Source organism: Danio rerio, chromosome 1 (genome assembly GCF_049306965.1).
Source record: "Danio rerio strain Tuebingen ecotype United States chromosome 1, GRCz12tu, whole genome shotgun sequence".
Classification (NCBI taxonomy): Eukaryota; Metazoa; Chordata; class Actinopteri; order Cypriniformes; family Danionidae; genus Danio; species Danio rerio.
The window spans coordinates 15,848,770-15,871,829 of NC_133176.1; the positions used below are offsets into that span (position 1 = coordinate 15,848,770).

At 37.0% G+C, this 23,060-nt stretch overlaps 1 protein-coding gene across 1 annotated transcript; it reads left to right on the plus strand.

Moving 5' to 3' along the window:
* Positions 1 to 1,725: 1,725 nt before the first annotated feature.
* Positions 1,726 to 22,173, plus strand: stim2a (tromal interaction molecule 2a). The gene is made up of 12 exons (XM_002660408.8): positions 1,726 to 2,411; positions 3,780 to 3,910; positions 8,432 to 8,546; positions 8,640 to 8,751; positions 9,941 to 10,056; positions 10,311 to 10,488; positions 11,200 to 11,377; positions 11,456 to 11,617; positions 12,529 to 12,629; positions 13,201 to 13,439; positions 14,875 to 15,058; positions 16,416 to 22,173. Exons 1-12 carry the CDS (start codon positions 2,291 to 2,293, stop codon positions 17,755 to 17,757), a joined length of 2,979 nt encoding a protein of 992 aa, XP_002660454.4. The 5' UTR covers positions 1,726 to 2,290; the 3' UTR covers positions 17,758 to 22,173.
* The last annotated feature ends 887 nt before the right edge of the window (positions 22,174 to 23,060 follow it).

A 23,060-nucleotide genomic window follows, 5' to 3' on the forward strand; every position in this document is an offset into this window, starting at 1 on the left:
CAAAATTAGACATAAGAACATTGGAAAAACGTTGTCTGGTCTGATGAGTCTTGATTTCTGCTGCAACATTCAGATGGTAGAGTCAGAATTTGGCGTCAACAATATGAATGCAATGGATCCATCCTGCCTTGTATCAGCAGTTTAGGCTGCTGGTGGTGGTGTAATAGTGTAGGGGATAATTTCTAGGGCCCATTAGTACAAGTTGAGCATCGTGTCAACACCACAGCCTACCTGAATACTGTTGTTGACCATGTGCATTCCATTATAACCACAGTATACTCATCTTCTGATGGATACTTCCAGCAGAATAACGTGTCAAAGCCCGAATCATCTCAGACTGTACTCTCATGGCTTCCACAGTCACCACATCTCAATCCAATAGAGCACCTTTGGGATGTGGTGGAATCTGAGTAATATTTCTAGTACCTTGTTGAATCTATGACGAAGGATTAAGGCAGATCTGAAGGCAAAAGGGGGTCCAACCTGGTCACAACATGTATCTACTGGAGTGCCCCAGGACTTGGACCACTTCTGTATTCCATCTACATATTTTTATCATTCAAAAATATGGCTTTCCATATCATTGCTGTGTCAGTGATGCTACACTCAACTCTAATTACTTGACCCGAGCAGCTTAATCCTTAGCCATTTTCTAGAAACAGCTTTAGAAAGACTTTTTTATTAACACTTGGCCTTCTAACACTAGCACCTCCTATGCCAACTATTTGTTTTTGCTTTCCCTTATTTAAAAAAATCTCAGTCATGACAACAAAACAACCTGATTCACACTTTAATGTCAAAATGATGATGAGAAGCAAACCAACTTGATGCACTATTTTCCACTATAGATTGATGACATCTATGCTGGCCACCAGGGGCAGAAATGAGATGAAGTTTCTCACATTCACTTTGAAGTGAGCTTGTCCTGATTTACAATGACAGACACCCGTCACTTGTGCATGCTCGTAAGAGCCACTGCTTGGCATCCGCTCACTGGAGCCCCAGTTTTATATTTAGACCGCATGGGGTTGTTGAGATGTAACCCGAAACCTTCTTTCTGTTGCCGTTTGTGAGTGTATAAGTCTTCAGCCATGTTAATCTGATAGGGCTCTATTTTAATCCTGAGGCCTAGGTTTGTGTGTGTACATGCAGGTCTATGAGACCGTAAATGTGTAGTTTGTTTTGCTGTGAATGCCTGAAGGCTGCTGATTAATGATTGTTTATAGTGATTATGTAATAATACTAGCTTTTTGTCATTTTAGAGTTGGGGATTGAGATAATATTGAGATTCCTGATTTTTTTTTTTTTTATTAATGAGGGATAGTTCAACAAAATGTCAGGTTCATTAAGTTAACCTACTGCCTCATGTAGGTCCAAGTATGAATAGATTTCGTATAATCACTGTACACAAAGGTATTTTGACAATTATTGTTTTTGTATATACAAATAAAAATCAATTTGGGTAAAACAGTAATGATAAATACGAGGCTATATCAAATTAATAAAGTATTTTTTTGTATATGTTATAACATCGTTACAAAATATGGACACGTTACTTACATTCATCAATGATGTTTTAATTATTGGTATTTCGTTAATGTTGACGTTTCTTCATAAAGGTCACGTAAACTAATTAATATTCATATTTCAAGTCGTCTCAGCAAATCAGCTTCCTCGGCAAGCGTCACGCAAACTAATTAATATTCATGAGCCGCTTGAGGATTTGTAAACTCTTGACTTTCTTTGAGGGAGCAACACAAGGCAAATGCGAGCGCATAAAGTTGAGAGACGTTAAGTTACTGGGTCGCTTTTATCGACAAACATTACTTAAACGAGTCTAGAGGATTACCCTGGCTTCAGAAGGAATTTACTCATAAGGAACCGGCTTTCAGAAGGACTTTGTCTGCTCTTTGTGATCGTATTCATTAAAAGTAACCCAGTGTTTCAGAAAGGGAACACATTATTTCGTTGGAAAGTCGTGTTTATTGTACTGTTTACCCACTTTTCCATTGCCTTGAGCTTTAACAACGGAACGTCTTTGACAAAATCGACAGTTTTAGGGGATTTATCTACCTCGTTATATGCTTTGATTTGCTTTTTCTGTTTGCAAACAAACATTTGGAAGGGGCTTTTCGCTTTCGTGTGATTTGCTTGTGAAACACTATTGCCTTCCTAACCGCTGGTTGGTACCTTTCCCTGGAGCAGGAGCTGTTTATAGCATCACTATCATGTAACGTTGCTTTTGGACGCACATGTGCTTTTTAAATCACGGACAGTAAGCGGCACTGAGATGCAGAAGTTCTGCTTGACGGTCCTGCTGGTGCTGCGCGGCCTGATCATCTGCGTCTGCTCCAGCGATCAAGCACAGCAGCAGCCCGGACTCAACAGAGACACCACTGTGACCCCCATAGGCATGTGTGAATGAGGCAAAAAAAACTCATATTCATGATGGTGTTGATGATGCAAAACTTCCTTTAGAGTCAGAGATGTGTAATTTTGGCGGCCACATCAAATTAAGCTTATAAAAGTGTTTTTGTAGTCACACTTTACAAAAGTTTCCTTAGTTAATGTATTTACTAACATTAACTTATATTACTGAACAATACTTGTACAGCATTTAATCATAGTTCAACATTTACTAATGCGTTATTAACATCCAAATGCATGAACTTGTATTTTTATTAACTAACATGAACAAATACTGTAATAAATGTATTGTTCATTGTTTGTTCTTGTTAATAAATACATTAACATTAACTAATGGAACCTTATAGTAAAGTGTAACCGTTTTTGTTTTATAAATAAAGCATATTTTATGCAGGCAAAGTGTAAATTTGTATAATATTAAAACAATTAGTACATTTTTTAAATCATAATTTACCAATAGATATATATATTTTTTTAAATGACATACTAATAAGTATTGTGCGAAGAGTTAATGTCATCGTCAGTTTTGTTTCTTGTAAATATAAGATATGCACCATAGCTACACAAAATGGCTTTTTAAATTTATTTATTTTATTTTGAATCACAGTAAAAAGCTATGATAGATATCTATATTTCTCAGTTACAAATAAATGGATACATTTATATATATATATATATATATATATATATATATATATATATATATATATATATATATATATATATTATATATATATATACATATATACATATATAAAGTTAACAATTAAATATAAATACTAATAAAAGTAAAAAAAAAAAAACGTTTCAATGCTGGAAAAACTGTCCGACTTTGACCTACTTCTAGTAACCATGTTTTAAAATTAATATTATTAATTATATTAATATTTTTGTTTTAGGTAGATTTGCATTGAATAATATATAGTTATTTTATAAATCTGCTCCTTTTATGCAGTTATTATTGTTGTAAATAACCACATTCACATTAAGCATGTAATTTTAACACTGCAATGTAAAGTGTTACCAATGACAGTCAGTCTAAAAAGCTCAGAAGATTAAAAGCAAACACAAATTAAACAATTTACTGTCAAAGTACATAATGCAATTACAGTACTATTGTTCTGCTCAATTTGTCAAGGATGAATTTGTTGGCTTTGATATGTTGCTAATCTGAACCCATTGGTAAATTGGTTACTTCAGTAAGATTTTTCACTAATTGACATCTATTGAAGATTATAAAGTGATCCCAGTGTTGATGTTCCACTCCAGTAGTAGAGTTCTCACAGTGAAACTGTAACTAAATGTTATTTGTAAATGTATTGCTCAACTCCTCTGTCATGTTTTCACCATAGATCCATGTCTACAAATGAGTCCTCCATGTATTACGGAGGCGGATCGATTCAGCCTGGAGGCCCTTCAGCACATCCACAGAGAGATGGATGATGATCAGGATGGAGGCATTGAGGTGGAGGAGAGTGTGGAGGTAATCAGCCATGGCAGATGATGCAATTACAAGTAAAAAAGCTGTTTCCTCACACCCCAGTGTGAATGCAGCAGGGTTTCCACACCTTCAGAACGGTCCATTTCCATCACATTCACAGTCAAATGTCTAAAGAAAGCGCAGTTTCTACCTAAGATATTTTATAGCTTCTTATCATTTAAAAAAGGTAAATGTGTATAGAGTGTTTATTTACTTTTCAAGCTTTGAAACTAGCGCTGTACATTTATTCATTAATTTTCCTTCGGGTTAGTCCCTTTACTAATCCGGGTTTGCCACAACAAAATGAACCGCTAACTTCTCCAGCATATGTTTTTATGCAGCGGATGCCCTTCCAGCCGCAATCCAACACTGGAAAACAACCATACACTCACTGCATTCACCCACATACACTGCAGACATTTAGTTTATTCAATTCCATGCCAACACGAGGAGAACATGCAAACTCCACACAGTAACGCCAACTGACCCAGCCAGTGCTTGAACCAGCTCCCATTATGCTGTAAGATGATCGTGCTACCAACTGCACTATCGTGATGCCCCGCAGTAAATTTAGTAAAACTGAATTCCTGATCAAATCACAAAGGCTACAATTTAATCAATTAAATATGTATGCATAGCATATTTTTAAGATGAAGCATTTAAACATTTATAAATACAGCCATAAATTATAGTGATGGTATTTTACAGTTGAAGTCTAACATAGAAGAATTATAAGATTTTTTAAAATACATTTTTTATTTTACAGTAAATGATTAGATACAAAATATATATATATTTTTAATTTAGTTTAAATTAAAGTTATATATATTGATATAACAGAACACTTTAATCAGAGTCTGCAAACCTGGAACATTTTCCAATTCATATAAAAAAAAGGTTACCAAGAAAAAATGTTGTTTTGGTATTCCGCAACTGCGTGCATATATTTGGCCATATTTATAACTAATATAAAGATTTAACAAAGAAAGAGGGGTCAAAGCTAGTCAAAAAATTTTTTTGATAACTTTCTTTTCATAGTGTAAACAAAAAAAAAACAATCTCTACGTAGCTGTGTGGCACTAATATGCCCAGTTTTCATTAAAATTTTTGTTGCCATCTACATTCTTTTAATTGACTTGTTTTCTAACTCACCAGTAAGCCGCTTAAAGTGATAGTTGACCCAAAAATAAAATTTTACTCACTGTTTAGGCCCAATCCCAATTCTGTTTTTTTACTCTTTCCCCTTGGCCTTTGAAACAGAGCGTGAAGGGAAGGGATTCAAATGTACCCATAAGAAATGGGACAGCACTGTAACACCTGCACACATCATCATATGTCATCGCGAGCTCTTGCTTCATATGAGATCGATGATTGCGCGTGCTGAAGTTATTCTAGTTGCTTTCTCTTTTTTGGTATTTATTTTTCAGGAAATCAGTGAAGGTAACGATATCATGTTATCATAACGACATAATGTGGTAATAAGCTCATAACTATACTGTGCATTTACATTGTGGCCATATTCATCTATGTGAACACAAGAAAACAACATTAACTGACACTGTAAAAAAGTTATTCCCGGCCACTAGACTTTTCTGACAAAGTATTTGAGTGTCATCGAGTGACAGATGTGAAAGTATGTTGTTAGACTATTATAGAGGAGTTATTATTATGGATTATAGATAGCGAATTTTATCTAGAATTTTTATAGCATGACCTTAAAACTCGAACGCTGTTATGAATATATTAAAACATGCTAGTCTGTTGTAAAAATTCTGAATATTGCCAAAAAAAATAATAATAATCTGTGCATCTCCTGACGTGTGCCGCCATGCTGCCATTGTAGATGGTGTGTTAAGAGTAATTTTCCCTACCCCTTAATTTCTAGTGTGGTCCTGGAAAAACTCTGTTTTAAGGGATATCTAGCCTTTCCCTTTTGACCAGGGGTGGGCAAAATCGGTCCTGGAGGGCCGGTGTCCTGCATAGTTTAGCTCCAACACTAATCAAACACAACTGAATATGCTAATCAGTATCTTCAAGATGACTGGAAATCTATAAGCAGGTGTGTGTGATTTGAGTTGGAGCTAAACTGTGCAGGACATCGGCCCTTCAGAGCCGAGCTTGCCCACCCCTGCCTTAAACCTACACCTTCAAGCTTAAGCAGGCCCGGATTGGCTAATCGGGAGGACCGGGAGAATTCCTGGTGGGCCGGTCTGTTTTTTGCCCGCGAGGGCCGGTATCCCTAGCTCCAGAATCTGTTGCTCTCAGAAGTCACACTTTTTAAATTTATTTACTTGACCACAGCCTTTTTATTCATTATTTTACCGCAGCTCTACTCTTTTTATCTATTTTCTCGCAGCTGTGAGCAAGATGCAGCCACCACTCAATGAACAGCTGTTGTGGTTCAGTGGATAGCACGTTAGTTTACGATGCTGCAGACCCGGGTTCGATCCTCGTCTAAGTAATTTCTTTTTTTCATATTTATTGTTAAGACATATAATACTGTTAGGGTTGTTGAACATGTGAAGTTCTAAAGCAGCTGTTTTCCCAAAAAAAGACGTGATAGTGTCATTGGAAATGGCCTTATTTTAATATAGTCAGTCGTGAACTGAGGTGGGCCGGTCTGAGGCTTGAAACTCCAGGGCTGAAAAGGAGTCCCACTCCGGCCCTGAGCTTAAGAGAATTGGGACACCCCTACCCCTTCACATAATTGCGCAAAATGAGGAGTAGGGGTAAGGGAAAAGGCTAGAGCAGGCATGTCCATCTCAGTCCTGGAGGGCCGGTGTCCTGTATAGTTTAGTTCCAACCCCAATCAGACAAACGTGGACTAGCTAATTAAGCTCTTACTTGGCTTTCTAGCAACATCCTTGCAGGTGTGTTGAGGCAAGTTGGAGCTAAAATCTGCAGACACCGGCCCTCTAGTGCTCAATTTAGACACTCCTGGGCTACAGGGTAAAAATGGAATTGGGCCTAACTCACCCTCAAGTGGTTTTAAACCTTTACACATTTCTTTTTTTCCTGTTGAACACAAATTTAGATATCTTGAAGAAAGCTATAAACCTGTATCCATTGACTTCCATCGTAGGAAAAACAAACACTATGGAAGTCAATGGTTTCAGGATTTCAGATTTCAAAATATTTAAAAAAGAGTTTATAAAGAAACTCCTACAGGTTTGGAACAAGTGAAGAGTAAATGATGATTTTGGGTGAACTATCCGTTTAACATGGGTTCGCTAACCCAATTGTACTTGTATTCTCGCAAAAATGATGAAGATGAAATCTGAACACAAGTGATCACATCTGAATGCTTGTTAATACCAGGTGAAAACAGGGGCTTTGTCTCTGTAATTAAATTTCCTTGCTACTAATTCAAACAGGTGGAACAGCACAAACATAATTGCTGCAAAGTCACTTCTACGTCTACTCGGACTAACGAGCTGAGCTTTACCATTTTGCTATGCGTGTGTGACGTTTGTGTAAGTGTGTTAGAGCACCCTTGAGTTCCTCTCTCAAGCCTGTTGGTCAATTTAGAAACACATGTTTCCATCCAGCACCTAAGACACACTGTACAACCCTGGCACTAAGAGAACATAGCAGAGGAGGATGAGTTTCTCAGTAATGTCCTCAAGTACGTCCATGTCTCTGGCATTGGGTTTCTTTTCCTCGTTGCTATCAGTATGGTTTATGAGGATTGTAGCAGTGAAAATGTCTGAAATAATGTGGTGCATCTGAATGCAACAGACACATAGAAATCTGATATATTACATTCAATACATGGCCTAAATGTGTTCATATTTGGGTTCCACATATATAAATGATGTCATATATGCAATATTTATTAGTAAATATTAAAAAATTGTCTCTTTCATGTATATATGAAATATATATATGAAAGAGACATATATATGTATATATATATATATATATATATATATATATATATATATATATATATATATATATGTATATGTGTGTGTGTGTGTGTGTGTGTGTATATATATATATATGTATATATGTATGTATATATATATATATGTATGTATGTATGTATATATATATATATATATATATATTTATTTATTTTAACCATTGGAATTTTAAATATGTACATACAGTTAAAGTCAAAATTATTACCTTAATTCTGACTTAAACTGTATCTGTTCGAATATATTAGCTATAATGTTATACATGAATACATACATACATTTGTAATTCCAGTGGTTGGAAAAAAATATACACAAGCGGCCATTTTTGCAATATTTTGAAATATACATTACATATATGACATTTTATATATGTCAAATCCAATTATGAACTTACATGTCATTTATGTAATTTGCATATATATCCCTGTATCCGATTTCTAGATGGGCTAGACACATTCTCAGACACTTGAGCTGTTTGACCTGAATGTGTACTCAGCTGTTGTTTGAAATGTGTGTGAGTGCATTTGTTGGGTTGGTGTTGGGTGGTTTTCTCGTAATTTAATCTGAAGTTACATGTTGTTTCTTTGCTTGGGCATTGTAGTTCATCATTGAAGACATGCAGCAGCAGCAACAGGCAAACAAGCATAGTAAACTCCATCACGAGGACCAGCATATCACTTTGGAGGAGCTTTGGAGGAGCTGGAAATCTTCTGAAGGTAAAAAGTTCCCCTTGATTGTGTCTCAGCATGTTCTCAATGTAAAATAGTCACTTTCTTGCCCTCTTTTAATGCTTTCGTTTTCTCTGTCAGTTCATAACTGGACACAGGAGGATGTATTACAGTGGCTAAGAGAGTTTGTGGAGTTGCCTCAGTATGAAAAGAGCTTCAAAGAGCTGCGTGTCAGTGGAAACACTTTGCCCAGGTAAAACAAATCAAGACTGATTCAAATGCAAATTCAGCTCTTCCACATCGAGAAAAGTCAGCTGAGGCGGCTTGGGCATCTGTTTCGGATGCTTCCTGGATGCCTGCCCAGGGTGGTGTTCCAGGCATGTCCCACCAGGAGGAGATGTCTTTCAGCTAGCCTGCGAACTCCTCTGGATCCCCACAGAGGAGCTGGAGGAAGTGTCTGGGGTGAGGGAAGTCTGGAGTTTTCTCCTAAGACTGCTGCCCCCACAACCCGGCCCCGGAAAAGCAGATGAAAGTGATTGAATGAATTAATGAATATATAATAGTGTTGGCTGCACAGTGGCGCAGTGGTTAGCACAATTGCCTCACAGCAAAAAAGTCGCTGGTTCAAGTCCTGGCTGAGTCAGTTGGCATGTTTCTCAGCGGTGGGTTACGGCATCCGCTGCATGAAACACATACCGGATAAGTTGGCGGTTCATTCCCCTGTGGCCACCCCAGATAAATAAAGGGACTAAGCCAAAAAGAAAATGAATAAATGAATGCAATAGTCCTGAGTGAGGAAACATGGTAGTTTAGGGGTTAGCACTGTCAACTCAAAGCAAAAAGGTCACTGGTTCGAGTTCCAGCTGGGTCGGATGACATTTCTGTATGGAGTTTGCATGTTCTGCCCATGTTGACGTGGGTTTCCTCCGGGTGCTACGGGTTCCCCTCAAGTCTAAAGACATACAGTATAGGTGAATTGAATAAACTAAATTGTCCCTAGTGTATGTGTGTAAATGAATGTGTGTGGAAGTTTTTCCAGTATTGGAATGCAGCTGGAAGGGCATCCGCTGTGTAAAACATATGCTGGATAAGTTGGTGGTTCGTTCTGCTGTGGCGACCACAAATGTATAAAGAGACTAAGCTGAAGGGAAATGAATGAATGAGTCCTATATGAATAGATTACATATATAAATAATTTTCGAATCACATTCTAGTTCATATATAAATGGCTCTAATCCAGGGATGCCCAAATTAGGGCCGCAGGGCAAAGTTGACTCTTGGTAACCTTTAATTTTGCCCACCATCCCATCTAAGAAGAGGTGTCGTTTTTTTTGTGGTAGTTTGTTTTATTGATGGGCTACAGAAATATATATATAGCATTATTTAATATGATTAAATGTTTTTATTTATTAATAATATGAATTTCTTTCTTTTATCTGCAGAATTGCTTCCAATGAGCCATCATTCATGAGTAGCTATCTGAAGATCCAGGACCAGCAACACAAACAAAAACTCAAGCTCAAAGCCCTGGATGTAGTTCTGTTTGGCCCACCTATACGTATGTACACACTTGGATCTTAAAATGCCTTCATTTAAAGTCACAGTGTCATGAATTCTGATGGAAACAGTCATGACTTTTTAAATGTCACCATTAAATATAGCTCTGACTGATGTGTATCATTTGAGCACATGTGAAATCATATATCCATGCACGCCCATTGAAAGCACACTGCCAAACAGTGTTTTAAAAATGTTGAGCAAGAGCCGTAATGTTTGATTGTGTGAATAACATCTCAATTCTCTTTGCTTCAGGACCCCCACACAACTGGATGAAGGATGTTCTTCTGATTGTGTCTATAGTAATGGGAATTGGTGGCTGCTGGTTTGCACATGTACAGAGTAAATCATCTAAGGTGCACATTTCAAAGATGATGAAGGATCTGGAAAGCTTGCAGAGAGCTGAACAAAGCCTCAGAGATTTACAGGAGCAGTGAGTAGTACACAGCCTAGACCCATAAACTATTTAGTGTTCATTTAAAATCATAGGATACAATGCACCTGATACAGTGAAGCAAAATTCATAAGTAACCATGATTGGTTTCTAATCCCTTTCTAAAGTTAAAGAATTACATTTGAAAATAATATTAAATTAATAAAGAGGTTTATTTGAGACTATTTTGTATTTTTTAATTGTAATAATTCTATCTATCTATCTATCTATCTATCTATCTATCTATCTATCTATCTATCTATCTGCCTGCCCGCTCATCCATCCGTCTGTCAGTATATTTACATATCTATCTATCTATCTATCTATCTATCTATCTATCTATCTATCTATCTATCTATCTATCTATCTATCTATCTATCTATCTATCTATCTATCTATCTATCTATCTATCTATCTATCTATCTCTTTCTCTCTCTCTCTATACACACACACACATATATGTATGTCCATCTATATCTATGTATTTATATCTATCCATCTCTATATATATATCTACCTATATCTATTTGTATATCTACAGGGTGGGTCAGTAAAAATTAAGAATTTTAAAGTTGTCTCATATTTATTTCTGTAGCTGTATATAGTATTTTTTTTAAATAAAATTCATTATTCAGTGCCAGATAAATATTACTTAGAAATATTATTCAGTGCTGTATACTAAATAAATAATGGATTTTGTGTTTATGAAAGGTTGGAAAAGGCCCAGGAGGAGAAGCGCACAGTGACGGTAGAGAAGAAGAATCTGGAGGAAAAGATGAGGGATGAGATTCAGGGAGCTCAGGAAGAAGCAAACCGTCTGCACAGACTGCGAGATGGAGCTGTGACTGAACTCAGCCGTCTGTGGTATGCGGAGGAGGAGCTCGAACAGGTAAAGCTCTGCCATTCTTCCTGAAAAACACCTCCCAACAACACTACTACATCATGGTTCTCTGTGCTCCTGGTACAGGTGCGCGGTGCACTGAAGAGGGCAGAGAAAGATATGCAGACCCTTTGGTCAGTTCCTGAATCCTTGCAGCTGTGGCTACAGCTCACCCATGAGGTGGAGGTTCAGTACTACAACGTCAAGAAGCAAAGTGCAGAACAACAACTCATCACAGCTAAAGATGAGGTATTACATCATTCATTCATTCATTCATTCATTTTTTTTCGGCTTAATCCCTTTATTAATCAAGGGTCGCCACAGCGGAATGAACCGCCAACTTATCCAGCAAGTATTTACGCAGCGGATGCCCTTCCAGCCGAAACCTATCTCTGGGAAACATCCACACACACACACACTCATACACTACGAACAATTTAGTCTACCCAATTAACCTGTACCGCATGTCTTTGGACTGTTGGGGAAACCAGAGCACCCAGAGGAAACCCACGCAAAGGCAGGGAGAACATGCAAACTCCACACTGAAACGCCAACTGAGCTGAGGTTCGAACCAGCGACCCAGCGACCTTCTTGCTGTGAGGCGATGCAATCAAACATGCAATTAAATACAGCATCAAATATTTTCAAGTTGTTGGGTTTAGAATCTGAATGAACCATTCAGACATACCTGTCAACATTGGGATGTGAAAATAAGGAATACACCCCCCCCCATTCAATTGCTTTACTAACTTATTATGCTCATTTAAGACAAAATTTGCACGATCAACATGTTTAGATGTTGTTGTTAATACTAATAAAAATAATAATAATAATAATAAAGATAATGTGTGTACATGTCTATTCAAACACGCACCCAAAATGAGTCATGTCTAAATAAAATGAAAGCACTGAACAGATTCACATTTAAAAGCAGGGGGTGTCCCCTGGGGGTTCAGCGGTAAGAGTTGCATAAAGCGAGGGTCAGCTCTTTGATGTTTGTTGACATTGTTCAAAGAAAGATCAAAAATATCTTTACTGGATGATAGAGGGATAGAATTGTAAAATACAGGAGAATCCCAGGAAACATGGTAGGGTTGACAAGTATGCCTTAGCTGTCCTTGAAGCATTTTACATGACATTATTGGATATTTTTTGCACAGGCAGAGAAGATCAAGAAGAAAAGGAGTTCAGTGTTAGGTACCCTACATGTTGCACACAGCTCCTCGCTGGATCAAGTGGACCAGAGAATTCTGGAGGCCAAGTAACTTGTTTACTCTCATTTAAAACTTATTCTGCTACTTAAATGCCCCTTATTTGATATTTTCTAATACAATGAAATTAATAAAATGCCTACCATTTCTGGGGCAAGTGCTCCTATGCTAAAATTCATGTTTCAAAATTAATGTTGGAATCTTGAGTACGCTTATGGTGTGGTCATATTTATCATTGTGGTTAAATCTAGACATTTAAAAAAAGTTAAAAAGTTATTGAGCTTGCTGTCAACATATGTCCCATAATGGTCATGTGTTCCCTTGGTAGGAGTTTTGTTGCTGATTAAATAGATTTGACCACATGACTGTTTAAAACAATGAAAACAATCTGATTGAACGGGTTTTTGAATACCTCTGGATGGGTTTAAAAGTAAACCTGTATTTATCATCATCCACTTATGATTGAATTGACAAACGCATTTTAATACCAGGTGTAAACAAGGCTTGAGATAAATTACAATAATTTTTTTACCCATAAAATCTTGCTGAAATGTGACAAATAAGATCATACGGTACCTTTAGTATTAGATTACACTGATCTGCATCTGCATTTTGTTAAAGGAATGCTCTCGCAGAGGTGACTGCGTGTCTACGGGAGCGTCTGCACCGCTGGCAGCAGATTGAGAGCTTGTGTGGTTTTCCTCTGATGAAAAATGCAGGTCTGCCAAATCTCACCGCTACACTTTACCCAGATCCCAACTGGATGCTCATGCCTCGAGCTGCACTGCAGTCCTACCAAGTGCCTGTTTCAGTGGAGGACATGGAGGAGGAAATGCCACAGATTATACCACAGATTCCTGGTAGGTACATACTTTTTATTCTTATTTAAAAGCATTTTCCTACTTTCGATTGTTTAAATATTTGTCGTTCTTTCGTGCGTCAAATTTACTTCACAATAGACCCGGATTGGCGTCATGGGCAGGGCTTCTGTCTACCTGGTGACTCTGGCTTTGTTGCTAAATGGCTAACATGGATTTTATTGAGAGTAGCTGTGCTTTAAGTGCTTTAGGAATACTGAAGAACAGCGTATATTTGTTTGGCGCCATGTCTCAATGCACTAGATCCTTTCAGAGTTTCACCCAGCTCTGTGAGTTGATCAACCCCTCCAGAAACCGGATGATGGAGGCTTTCAGCGGTGCTTCAGACTGAGTCGAGCCCAGCTAAGCACTTCGTCATAATCACGCCCCTACAAGAGAAAGCTCCTGATTGGTTAATGCGACGCAAATGTTCCCTAAAGTTAAGATTTTCCAACTCGAGCAATACTCACAATACGCTGAACTTGTGGCGCATCATTTGAACGAAACGTTTAACTCACACCTTGTCATTTGCACAATTTGCATCGACTTTTAAACATGTAAATCACTTCCGCTTAAAGCTTCATCTGTGGCTGGTGTGAACGCAGCATTAGGATCCTACAAACTGGAACTGAAAAAAAAAAATGGTACCACAACATTATTGTAAACAACACAAATGCAAATTTGAGAAAATGGTGTTATCCTGTGTGTTCATGATAAACTAAAAACAAAACAATTGAACATTACAGTAGCACAGGCATTTGGTATTTCTTTACAAAGTAAGATCGATCTATTGGCCTACTAGCATACTTAATACAGCGCTTTAGTCATTTTCACAGATCATATGAACAGGAATTATTTTGACCACATTGTCACCTGTCAGGGTGTTCGTAGGGTCTTAAAAAGTATTAAATTTACTGAAATATTGTGTTGTAGGTCTTAAATCATTATAAACAGGTCTTAATTTTCCTGTCAATAAAAAGCTACTCATTTACGCCCAAAATCATTCAATCACCAACAATCCAATAGATTTTAATTCTTTTTACCAATGTAGTTTAATTAGCTTCTTTACAATAACATTCATTTAAAAGTAATTCGTTTATGGTGGGGACACTGACCTGAAGAGACTTATCTTTTTTTTTTTTAAAGAAATGCCATGTTAAAAAAAGTGCATCTATGAAACCAGAGTTTGCTTGTTTTTATGCATACACATATTTAAAATATATGGCTAAGAAATAAGTAAATTAGAATTTCTTTGATGAGAATAGTAAAAATCTTTTCCTTTTCCATTAGAAAATAAATCCTTATAGTGTTTATCCCCATACAAGTCTTATATGTCATTCATAATGGTCTTTAAAAGTCTTAAATTTGACTATGAAACTTGCAGAAACCCTGCCTGTATGTAAAACCACTATTAATTATTTATATATTTGATTTACAGTCACAGTTGCACCTTTGAAGTGTTCTCCACGGTCTCTGGTTCGCTCCCGTCGATCTGGGCATATGGTGCCATCTCCTGTCATTGTATCACCTGACCCAGACCTCCTGATACCCATACGATCTCCACAAAGCCGATATGGAGATGATGAAGAAGGACATATCAAATACACCCCTATTGTGAAACAGTACGTCTGCCTGGAATATATCCATTAGCTTTGCATTGATGAAATAAGGATTAAGTAAAAATGCTATAACTATTGTTCATATTCATCACATTTTTCAAGGTTTAGACAAGGTGAAACTAGTATAGAATCAGTAAGAGACCAATGGAGTCATGACACAGGTATACACTCACTGGCCACTTTATTAGGAATACCTTACTAGTACCGTGTTGGACCCCCTTTTGCCTTTAGAACTGCCTTACTCCTTCATGGCATAGATTCAAAAAGGTACTGGAAATATTCCTCAGAGATTTTGGTTCATATTGACATGATAGCATCACGCAGTTGCTGCAGATTTGTCAGCTGCACATCCATGTTGTGAATCTCCCATCCCACCACATACTAAAGGTGCTCTATTGGATTGACACAAGGCTCAATTGGTACTAATGGGCCCAAAGTGTGCCAAGAAATATCCCCCACACTATAACACCACCGCCAAAAGCCTGAACTATTGATACAAGGCAGGATAGTTCCATGCTTTCATATTGTTGATGCCAAATTCTGACTTTACCATCAAAAATGTAGTAGCCGAAGTCGAGACTCATCAGAGCCAGGTAACGTTTTTCCAATCCTCTATTGTCCAATTTTGGTGAGCCTGTGCGAATTGTAGCCTCAGTTTCCTGTTCTTAGCTGACAGAAGTGGAACACGGTGTGGTCTTCCACTGCTGTAGCCCATTATCAAGGCATTTGTGCCCACAGAACTGCCACTCACTCCATATTTTCTCTTTTTCTGACCATACTCTGTAAACCCTAGAGATGGTTGTGCGTGAAAATCCCAGTAGATCAACAGTTTTACTTAAATCACCTTTCTTCCCCATTCTGATGCTTGGCTTGACCTGCAGCAAATCGTCTTGACCATGTCTACATGCCTAAATGCATTGAGTTAGAAATTTGCGTTAACCAGCAGTTGGACAGGTGTACCTAATAAAGTGGCCGGTGAGTGTATCTAATAACTCATAGTCTAATAACTCTTCTAAAATATTTAAGAGTTGGTTAATCCCCATCGGCTTCCTGTTAAAGTACATGTCTGTCTTCGCAAGATTACAGAGAATAATGAAGGCTCTGTCAATTGTTACTGTGGTTACTACTAATGTTTAAGGGAAGCGCGTCCATTTCAAACTGATTAAAGCTGACAGGTGCATCATATAATTTTATTGCACACATTCCAGCAAATCAGAATCAAGAATTTCAACTCATGAATATAAAAATTCAAGAGAATGGAAAAATGTTAGTCTACTAAACTAATGCTGATTGATAGTTATTGGGTTTGGAATGATGCTTGTAATGATGACAAGCTTAAGAGCTTCTCTTTCTCTAACAGGGAGTCAATGGAAACATCTTCAGATACAGAGTCCATCGGTTCCTCCATTAGCCGAAAGTACAGCACCCTTGACGTCCCACCACGAAGAAAATACATTTTCTCTGATAAAATGCCTCGAAAGATCTCCCTGGATGAACAAGAGGACACTTCCTCACGCAAAACTTCTCAGGAGGAGATGGACGAGTCTTTGATGGTGACCACCTCAAGGAAAGCATCACGAGAGGAACTGGACATCAATACTCCATCAAGAAAGACATCTAGAGAAGAATTAGACGAGCCTCCTAAACAACTGTTTAGAGGAGAAACCGAGATTTGCTTTGATTCAAGGAAATTACCCAGAGATCTGTCTTTAGATTCGACAGTGAGGTACTACTCTACAGAAAAGATGTCTCCAGTTGCCATCAGCATGGACAGTCAAAGACAACGATCGATCAGAGAGAGAAAAGATCACATGGACAGCATTTCTAGAGTTATACCAAAAGCAGAGTTTGATATAGATGCCACAACTGGATCTAGATATGCAGATGCCTTACTCAACACATCCATTAAACACAAAGAAAACCTGGACTTTGCAAGTAACATCCAGCGAGGAAGAATGTTTAGGGAAAACTCCTTTGATGCCAACTTTGATAGTTCAGTGGAAAGCTCGAAGAAATTGAAGACGTTAGCCAGAGCAGACCTATCCAAAGACATCCCTTCACGGATGATGACTCAAGATGAATTCGATGCGTCAGCAGATTTGGAAAGACTAAAAATGAGAGACATTGCGATGGAGACTGCTTCGAGGAACATACTGAGAGAAGAGTTTGATAGAAGCAAGTCCTTAAAAGAGAGCAGGGATATCCGGATGGAAATTCCATCAAAAAAACTCTTCCGGGATGAGCAAGAGGTCGCGATGGAGACACAACGGATTCAGCAGAAATTAGACAGCTCTCTGGAAACTCCAATTAGTAAAATACAGAGAGAGCTCATGGGTCTGTCTGTGGAGGCTCCAAGGCGCAAGATATCGCAGGAGGAGTTTGTTGTTTCAAACCCAGGACAGTTTGGCCCTCCTGACCTCACCGCCAGTTCTTTGATGCTCTGCAAACCACAATTGGATTCGATCAGCACACTAGTGTATGATGGGATTCTGGAAAAGTCCTATGAAAGCCCTCTTATGTCTAGTCCTGGCGATCTCAGTCACGCTGCATCAGTTTCTAGCTCTATTCAAAGTCTTGTGGGAAATGAAGGACAATCAGCCCATTCGTCATCTTCAGAATCTGGCGGCAAAGAAAAAGGCAAGAAAACCTCTAAGCTCAAGAGTTTGTTTAAGAAGAAAAAGGAGAAGGATAAAGACTCATGAAGGTCAACAAGTAGAAATTTAGTCACTATTAAAATGTCTGAAGATCTTAGAAAACTGTCTTAGAAATCAGCCTCATTGACCTAAACTGAACATACTCAATGCCTTGTATTTAGATGTTCGCACACAAAAAAAAAATCTGCTGGATTTGATAAGAATCATAAAATAACCTGTTTAATGCAGTCTGGTAAAACAATACAGCAGAACTCCACTTTGGATTGGATTCATATAAACCAGTATACGGTTCCAGTGTTTTTAAAGTAATACCACAGGTGAATTATGTGCTATCCAAGGAATGTTTCATGTAACACTTGCTCATTTTACAAATCTGAACAACACTTTTCCTGGATAAAAAAAAAAAAAAACATTTTGTCTGTGGAAAGTTCCATCCCGGAACCATATGTGCCAGTAGAGAACCTATTTTAAAGGGTGTACATGCTCAGTCCAGTAATCTAAATAAGACACTATTGAATGATTTTAAGGTAGAGAAACAACACTGGCTCATTGGAACTATGTGCTTCAGCCTACATTTTTGTGAAACTAAAGATGTAATTAAACAGACATTTGACTGCAGTTAAACAGAACACTGCCAGGCAGTATGATGCCAACAAATTTGATTATTTCCATACTGTACAAATAAAGGATTATATTTGTGCCATTTTTGGACAATGCCAGATAAACACCACAAAAAACATCATGATGTATGAATTATGAAATGGTAATCAAAAAACAATTGCCTCGCCTGTTTATCTTCATATTGACAACGTTTTTGATGTGATCAGTTTGCTCTGTAACTCACTTTGTATAGTGTTGTACTTGTGCTGCTTAGTTTTGAGTCTGGTAAAGCATGTTTCTACCAAAAAGACGAAAACAATGTGAAATCAAGGTATAACATGGCCCCATGCACCTTTCTGATACGTTTGCTTTTGAAACCACTATAGAGTATATGCACAGCTAGTGTTTCCAGTGAACTGTTAGTGTGACTTTTTTAGTTTTGTATGATTCCTTTTACAGCATCAATGTTGTAAAGTAATTAAAATACAATCAGTAAATAAACTTCGGCATTAATTTAGTTGTTCAAGTGTAAACTGTTCAGGATCACCAGGGGCCTCATGTATCAACGATGCGTACGCACAAAAACTTTGCGTACACCAGGTTTTACGCTCAGAATCGCTCACGTTTGGATTTACTAACAATGAACTGAACGTGGGAATGTGCGCAGCTTCACGGCAGCTTTCTGGCTGGCGTACGCACATTTTTTGTGCGTGTCTGTTTTATTTCCATTGGCGACTCCTAGAGGCAGTTGTGTTAAATTCCTCTCTACAAAGTGTCTGAGCCTTGCAATGGCAGCTGTATGAGACGGGTTCAGCAGGTATATAAGGTTTCCATACCATACATTTGACCAGCCAAACATTAAAGCACAATTTGCAGCGGTCGCCTGTTTTCCCAATGTAATCTGAGTAATCTACCGCACGCACATTGCTATAAAGACACTATCTGAAGATGAATTTGCATGCGTGAATCAGAAACATTTACATTCAATAAATGTGCAAATAAAATATGATGCTTATTGATATAAACTTATTGATGATTCCTACTTGTCTTTCTCGTGATAAATAGTTGGCAAAATCTGATATGTAGCGGGGGAAAAAACAAGAAAGAGTTCATCAGACGCTGGATTCGAGCCGAGTTCAAGCTTGAACGTATCAATTCATGATCACATGCGTCTTACGAGTAGCGCCACTGAGACTGTTAAGCGTCCTGCAACATTTTACAGATATAAACCACACTATTTCTTTTTTTTAATGCACTAAGTGCGATGTTCAGACCCAACTGTGTTGACCGCATCAGCTAAACTCTCCCACTCTATTTTTTTCTTTTGTTGTTAATTCCGGAGAACAAACTTGCAAATAACACCGCTTTTCTCCGGTCTACCTCCGAAAGCAGCACCTTCAATTCACATTCATTGCGTACGCACATTTACAGCTTTGTGCGTACGCAATGTTTTAGTAAGATTTCCACGCAAGTCTTCGTACATGAGGCCCCAGGTGAGCGCAGAAACACCATTGAAAATACTGGAGTAAAATAAATGTTCATAATTTCAAGACATGGTGTGGGTAAATTGATTTTTTTAATTGTTTTTTTTTTATTGTATGCCCACATTCACAAAATATTAACATCAAAACGTATAAATGTATTACAGATAGTGTACTTGGGATGGAAAGTAACAAGAAATTAATGTAAAAAAAATAGTTAAACAAATAAAAGTACTTTCACATTATCTTAGAGCAGTCTTTAAGTGTAGGTTATAACAAAAATGTAAATGAATGACAAGGATCCTGTGTTAATTTAAGAAATCTCTTTTATGTACTCTCAAAGGGGAGGCGAAAATTCATTTTAATGCAGTGCTTCTTGTACAATCTGAGACCTTTTATGTCATATATCAATCTGACATTGGAGTTTAATAAAAAATAAAAAAAAACAGACCGTAAATGTGCTGATTTTGTAACTGCATATAGTTCACCGGAAGTGCTTGAGCCAGGCTATTGCAAAGTTAAAAGTCTTTCCGCATATACCCTATTGGTTAAGTTTAGTGGAGAGTTTAGTTTTTAGCTGGTGTAGGTGAACTGTATGACAAGCCCTGCCTTTCAACAGTATGAAAAGGAAGTGTATTTGAAACGTATAATAAAATTTACTGAATACATTTCAGATTTGCAAAAAAATGTAAACAGTGCCCTCTAGTGGATTTGTCATCTGAAAGTGCAATGGAATGTACCATGAGCAAAGTATTTTACATTTTGCAAAAATGTAAAATTGAAGCATGTATTCACTATAAACCTTATTTGAACTTGAAGAAATTATGACAAATACTGTACTTAACTACTGCACAACAACCCAATTCTATAGTGCCATATAATTGTAACATGCTTAACTTAATTACTTAAATTACTTAATTCTTAAGTTATTTATTTGATTGTTTGTACAGTCATGTAATGGCAGGTTTTGATTGTGCTATATTTGTATATATATTTTAAAAAATAGCCATTAAATATTAAAAAAAAAAAATTTAGTGTCCAATGATAGTAATTTATGTAATCAAACTTTCAGCTAGGCATTTGTTTGCTAGTAATCATTCAAAAATGTAAAGCTCAATGAAGTAGGATATTTGTATTTATATAAATTACATTGTATTTGGCAGCAAACACTGACAATTACTTTCCTGAATGTAGTTTACAGACTTAACTTACATTTAATACTTTTACACAGACTTTTATGACTTGTGTAAGTATTTTATTTTATCAGTCAGTTCATTCAGTGGTGGAGTCTGTCTGATTTAATTGTGTAGCACTTTTGATATTTTTTCCTCCCCAAGCGTGCAATATTATTATTTGAGAACAAATCTCTTTGGAATTTTATATCTATGTATACAGTCAAGCCTGCAATTATACATACCCTGTAAAATTAGTTAGTTTTATTCAACCACAGTTTTTCTTTAGACACGAAATGCCACAGGCTTCTTCCAAAAGTTAATAAGATGATGTACAATAGGCATCACTGTGGAAAAAAATATATCTTTCTCAGCTATTATTTACAATTGAATGAATAATTTCAGGCGTGACTGTATGTATGTAATTTAAAATATTTTGAGTTTGTTTCTGTTCTGTGTTTTCTGTCAAAAAAAAACACAATAGTTGGATTTTTTATAAATGTTTAACCTTTCTGATGTGCATTGCCATGGTTAAGAGAACTTTATAACCTGGAACTAAATAGCATCTGGATTTGCACGATTCATAACAATAGCTGTCTAAACATTTCAAACGATGAATATTATTGCACAATTTCTCAAACATATAATCTTAAGCAATATCAAATAAACAAGATGTTCACAAAGAGATCTGTAAATCTCTTTTTATTTCTACTGATTTGTCAATATGCTGTTTGGATGGGCGGATGTTTTAACCTCAACATTCACTTCCTTTTTCAGTTTATTTCTTAGTTGTTGTTTGATAAACGACTGCTGTGCCACTATTTTGAATCAAGTGTTGTGAAAGTGTCTATTCAGGAAGCCTTTTAGTGTCATGACCTTTATCCTAAATGTCATGTACCCAAAATAATATTCAAACAAACATTGGTTTTTCAGTTTGATACAGGTCAGACGGCCATGACTCATTTAGAAAGCTCCACTGAGATTCAGAGATTTAATTGCACAGTCAAACGTCTGATTCTGCATTTTCCAAAACCAGTTTCAAGTTGTTGTTGTTTTATGTTTTCAAAATGGGGGTTTCCAGAGTGTTCTGATCACAAGTTCTTGTTAATTGTATATTGTGGGTTTTTTAACCACAACTGTTTCCAGTGGTTTCAGAAAATGTGTTTCACTTTGTGTGTGTGGTTAAATAAATACTGTTTAAATTTAAGTAAGCAAGGAGGTTACAATTGACTCTAATTCGCAGTGTTTACTCTGTTTCTGGTTAATTATATGTTTGGCAACACATCCTTTAACTCAAACTGATTGTTATTGATTGTTATTTATTACATTTGTTTGCATAACAGTATGTGAACTTACTCACTGACTTGCCCAAAGTTATGCAAACAAACGTAATAAGTGGCATTGTCTTTTAACCAATAATCTAATTTTAATACCATTAAGACAATACTCTGATGCAGGAGTGATTTTTGATTACCTTAATCTGACTCGAGTCCTAATCGAACTAAACTGGATTAAGATGTGGAGTATGCTGATTTTAGTGGCATTATTGAAGTGCATTACAAATACTTTTATACAACAGTTCTGTCTGGTCCTTGAATTTGATTGGTTGATAGCCGTGCGATATTCTGCCAGTGACAGCACTCGTTCCGCCTCTTCACCCTTGTGTAGCACTCCGCCCACATACAGAGGACACTCTACAGTTTGACAAATATTGCAGCTGTTGGACAACATAATGCACTTTTGAGGCTTTTTAGTCAAGAATGTAGTTGTTTAGATTGCATCTATGCAGTTTATGTATAAGGATAGTGCCTAATTTAAATATTTATATTTTCTTAGACACAGCGAGTCGGTGGCCATTAGTCTATCATTGACCACACCAAAGATATTGTCCATCCACAAGGTGGCGACAGAGACCGCATAAGCCCTTAAAAGATAAAACAGTGTAATTTCTAACTACAGCTGATCAAATCGACAAGTGATATTCTAAGTCGATCTCTCTCTTTTGTATGTTGTATAGCTGTATTTATACCATATAATTACAGTGTATTGAGTGTGAGATGGGACTCGCATATGAGTAATGTTTGTTGTGTTGGCATAA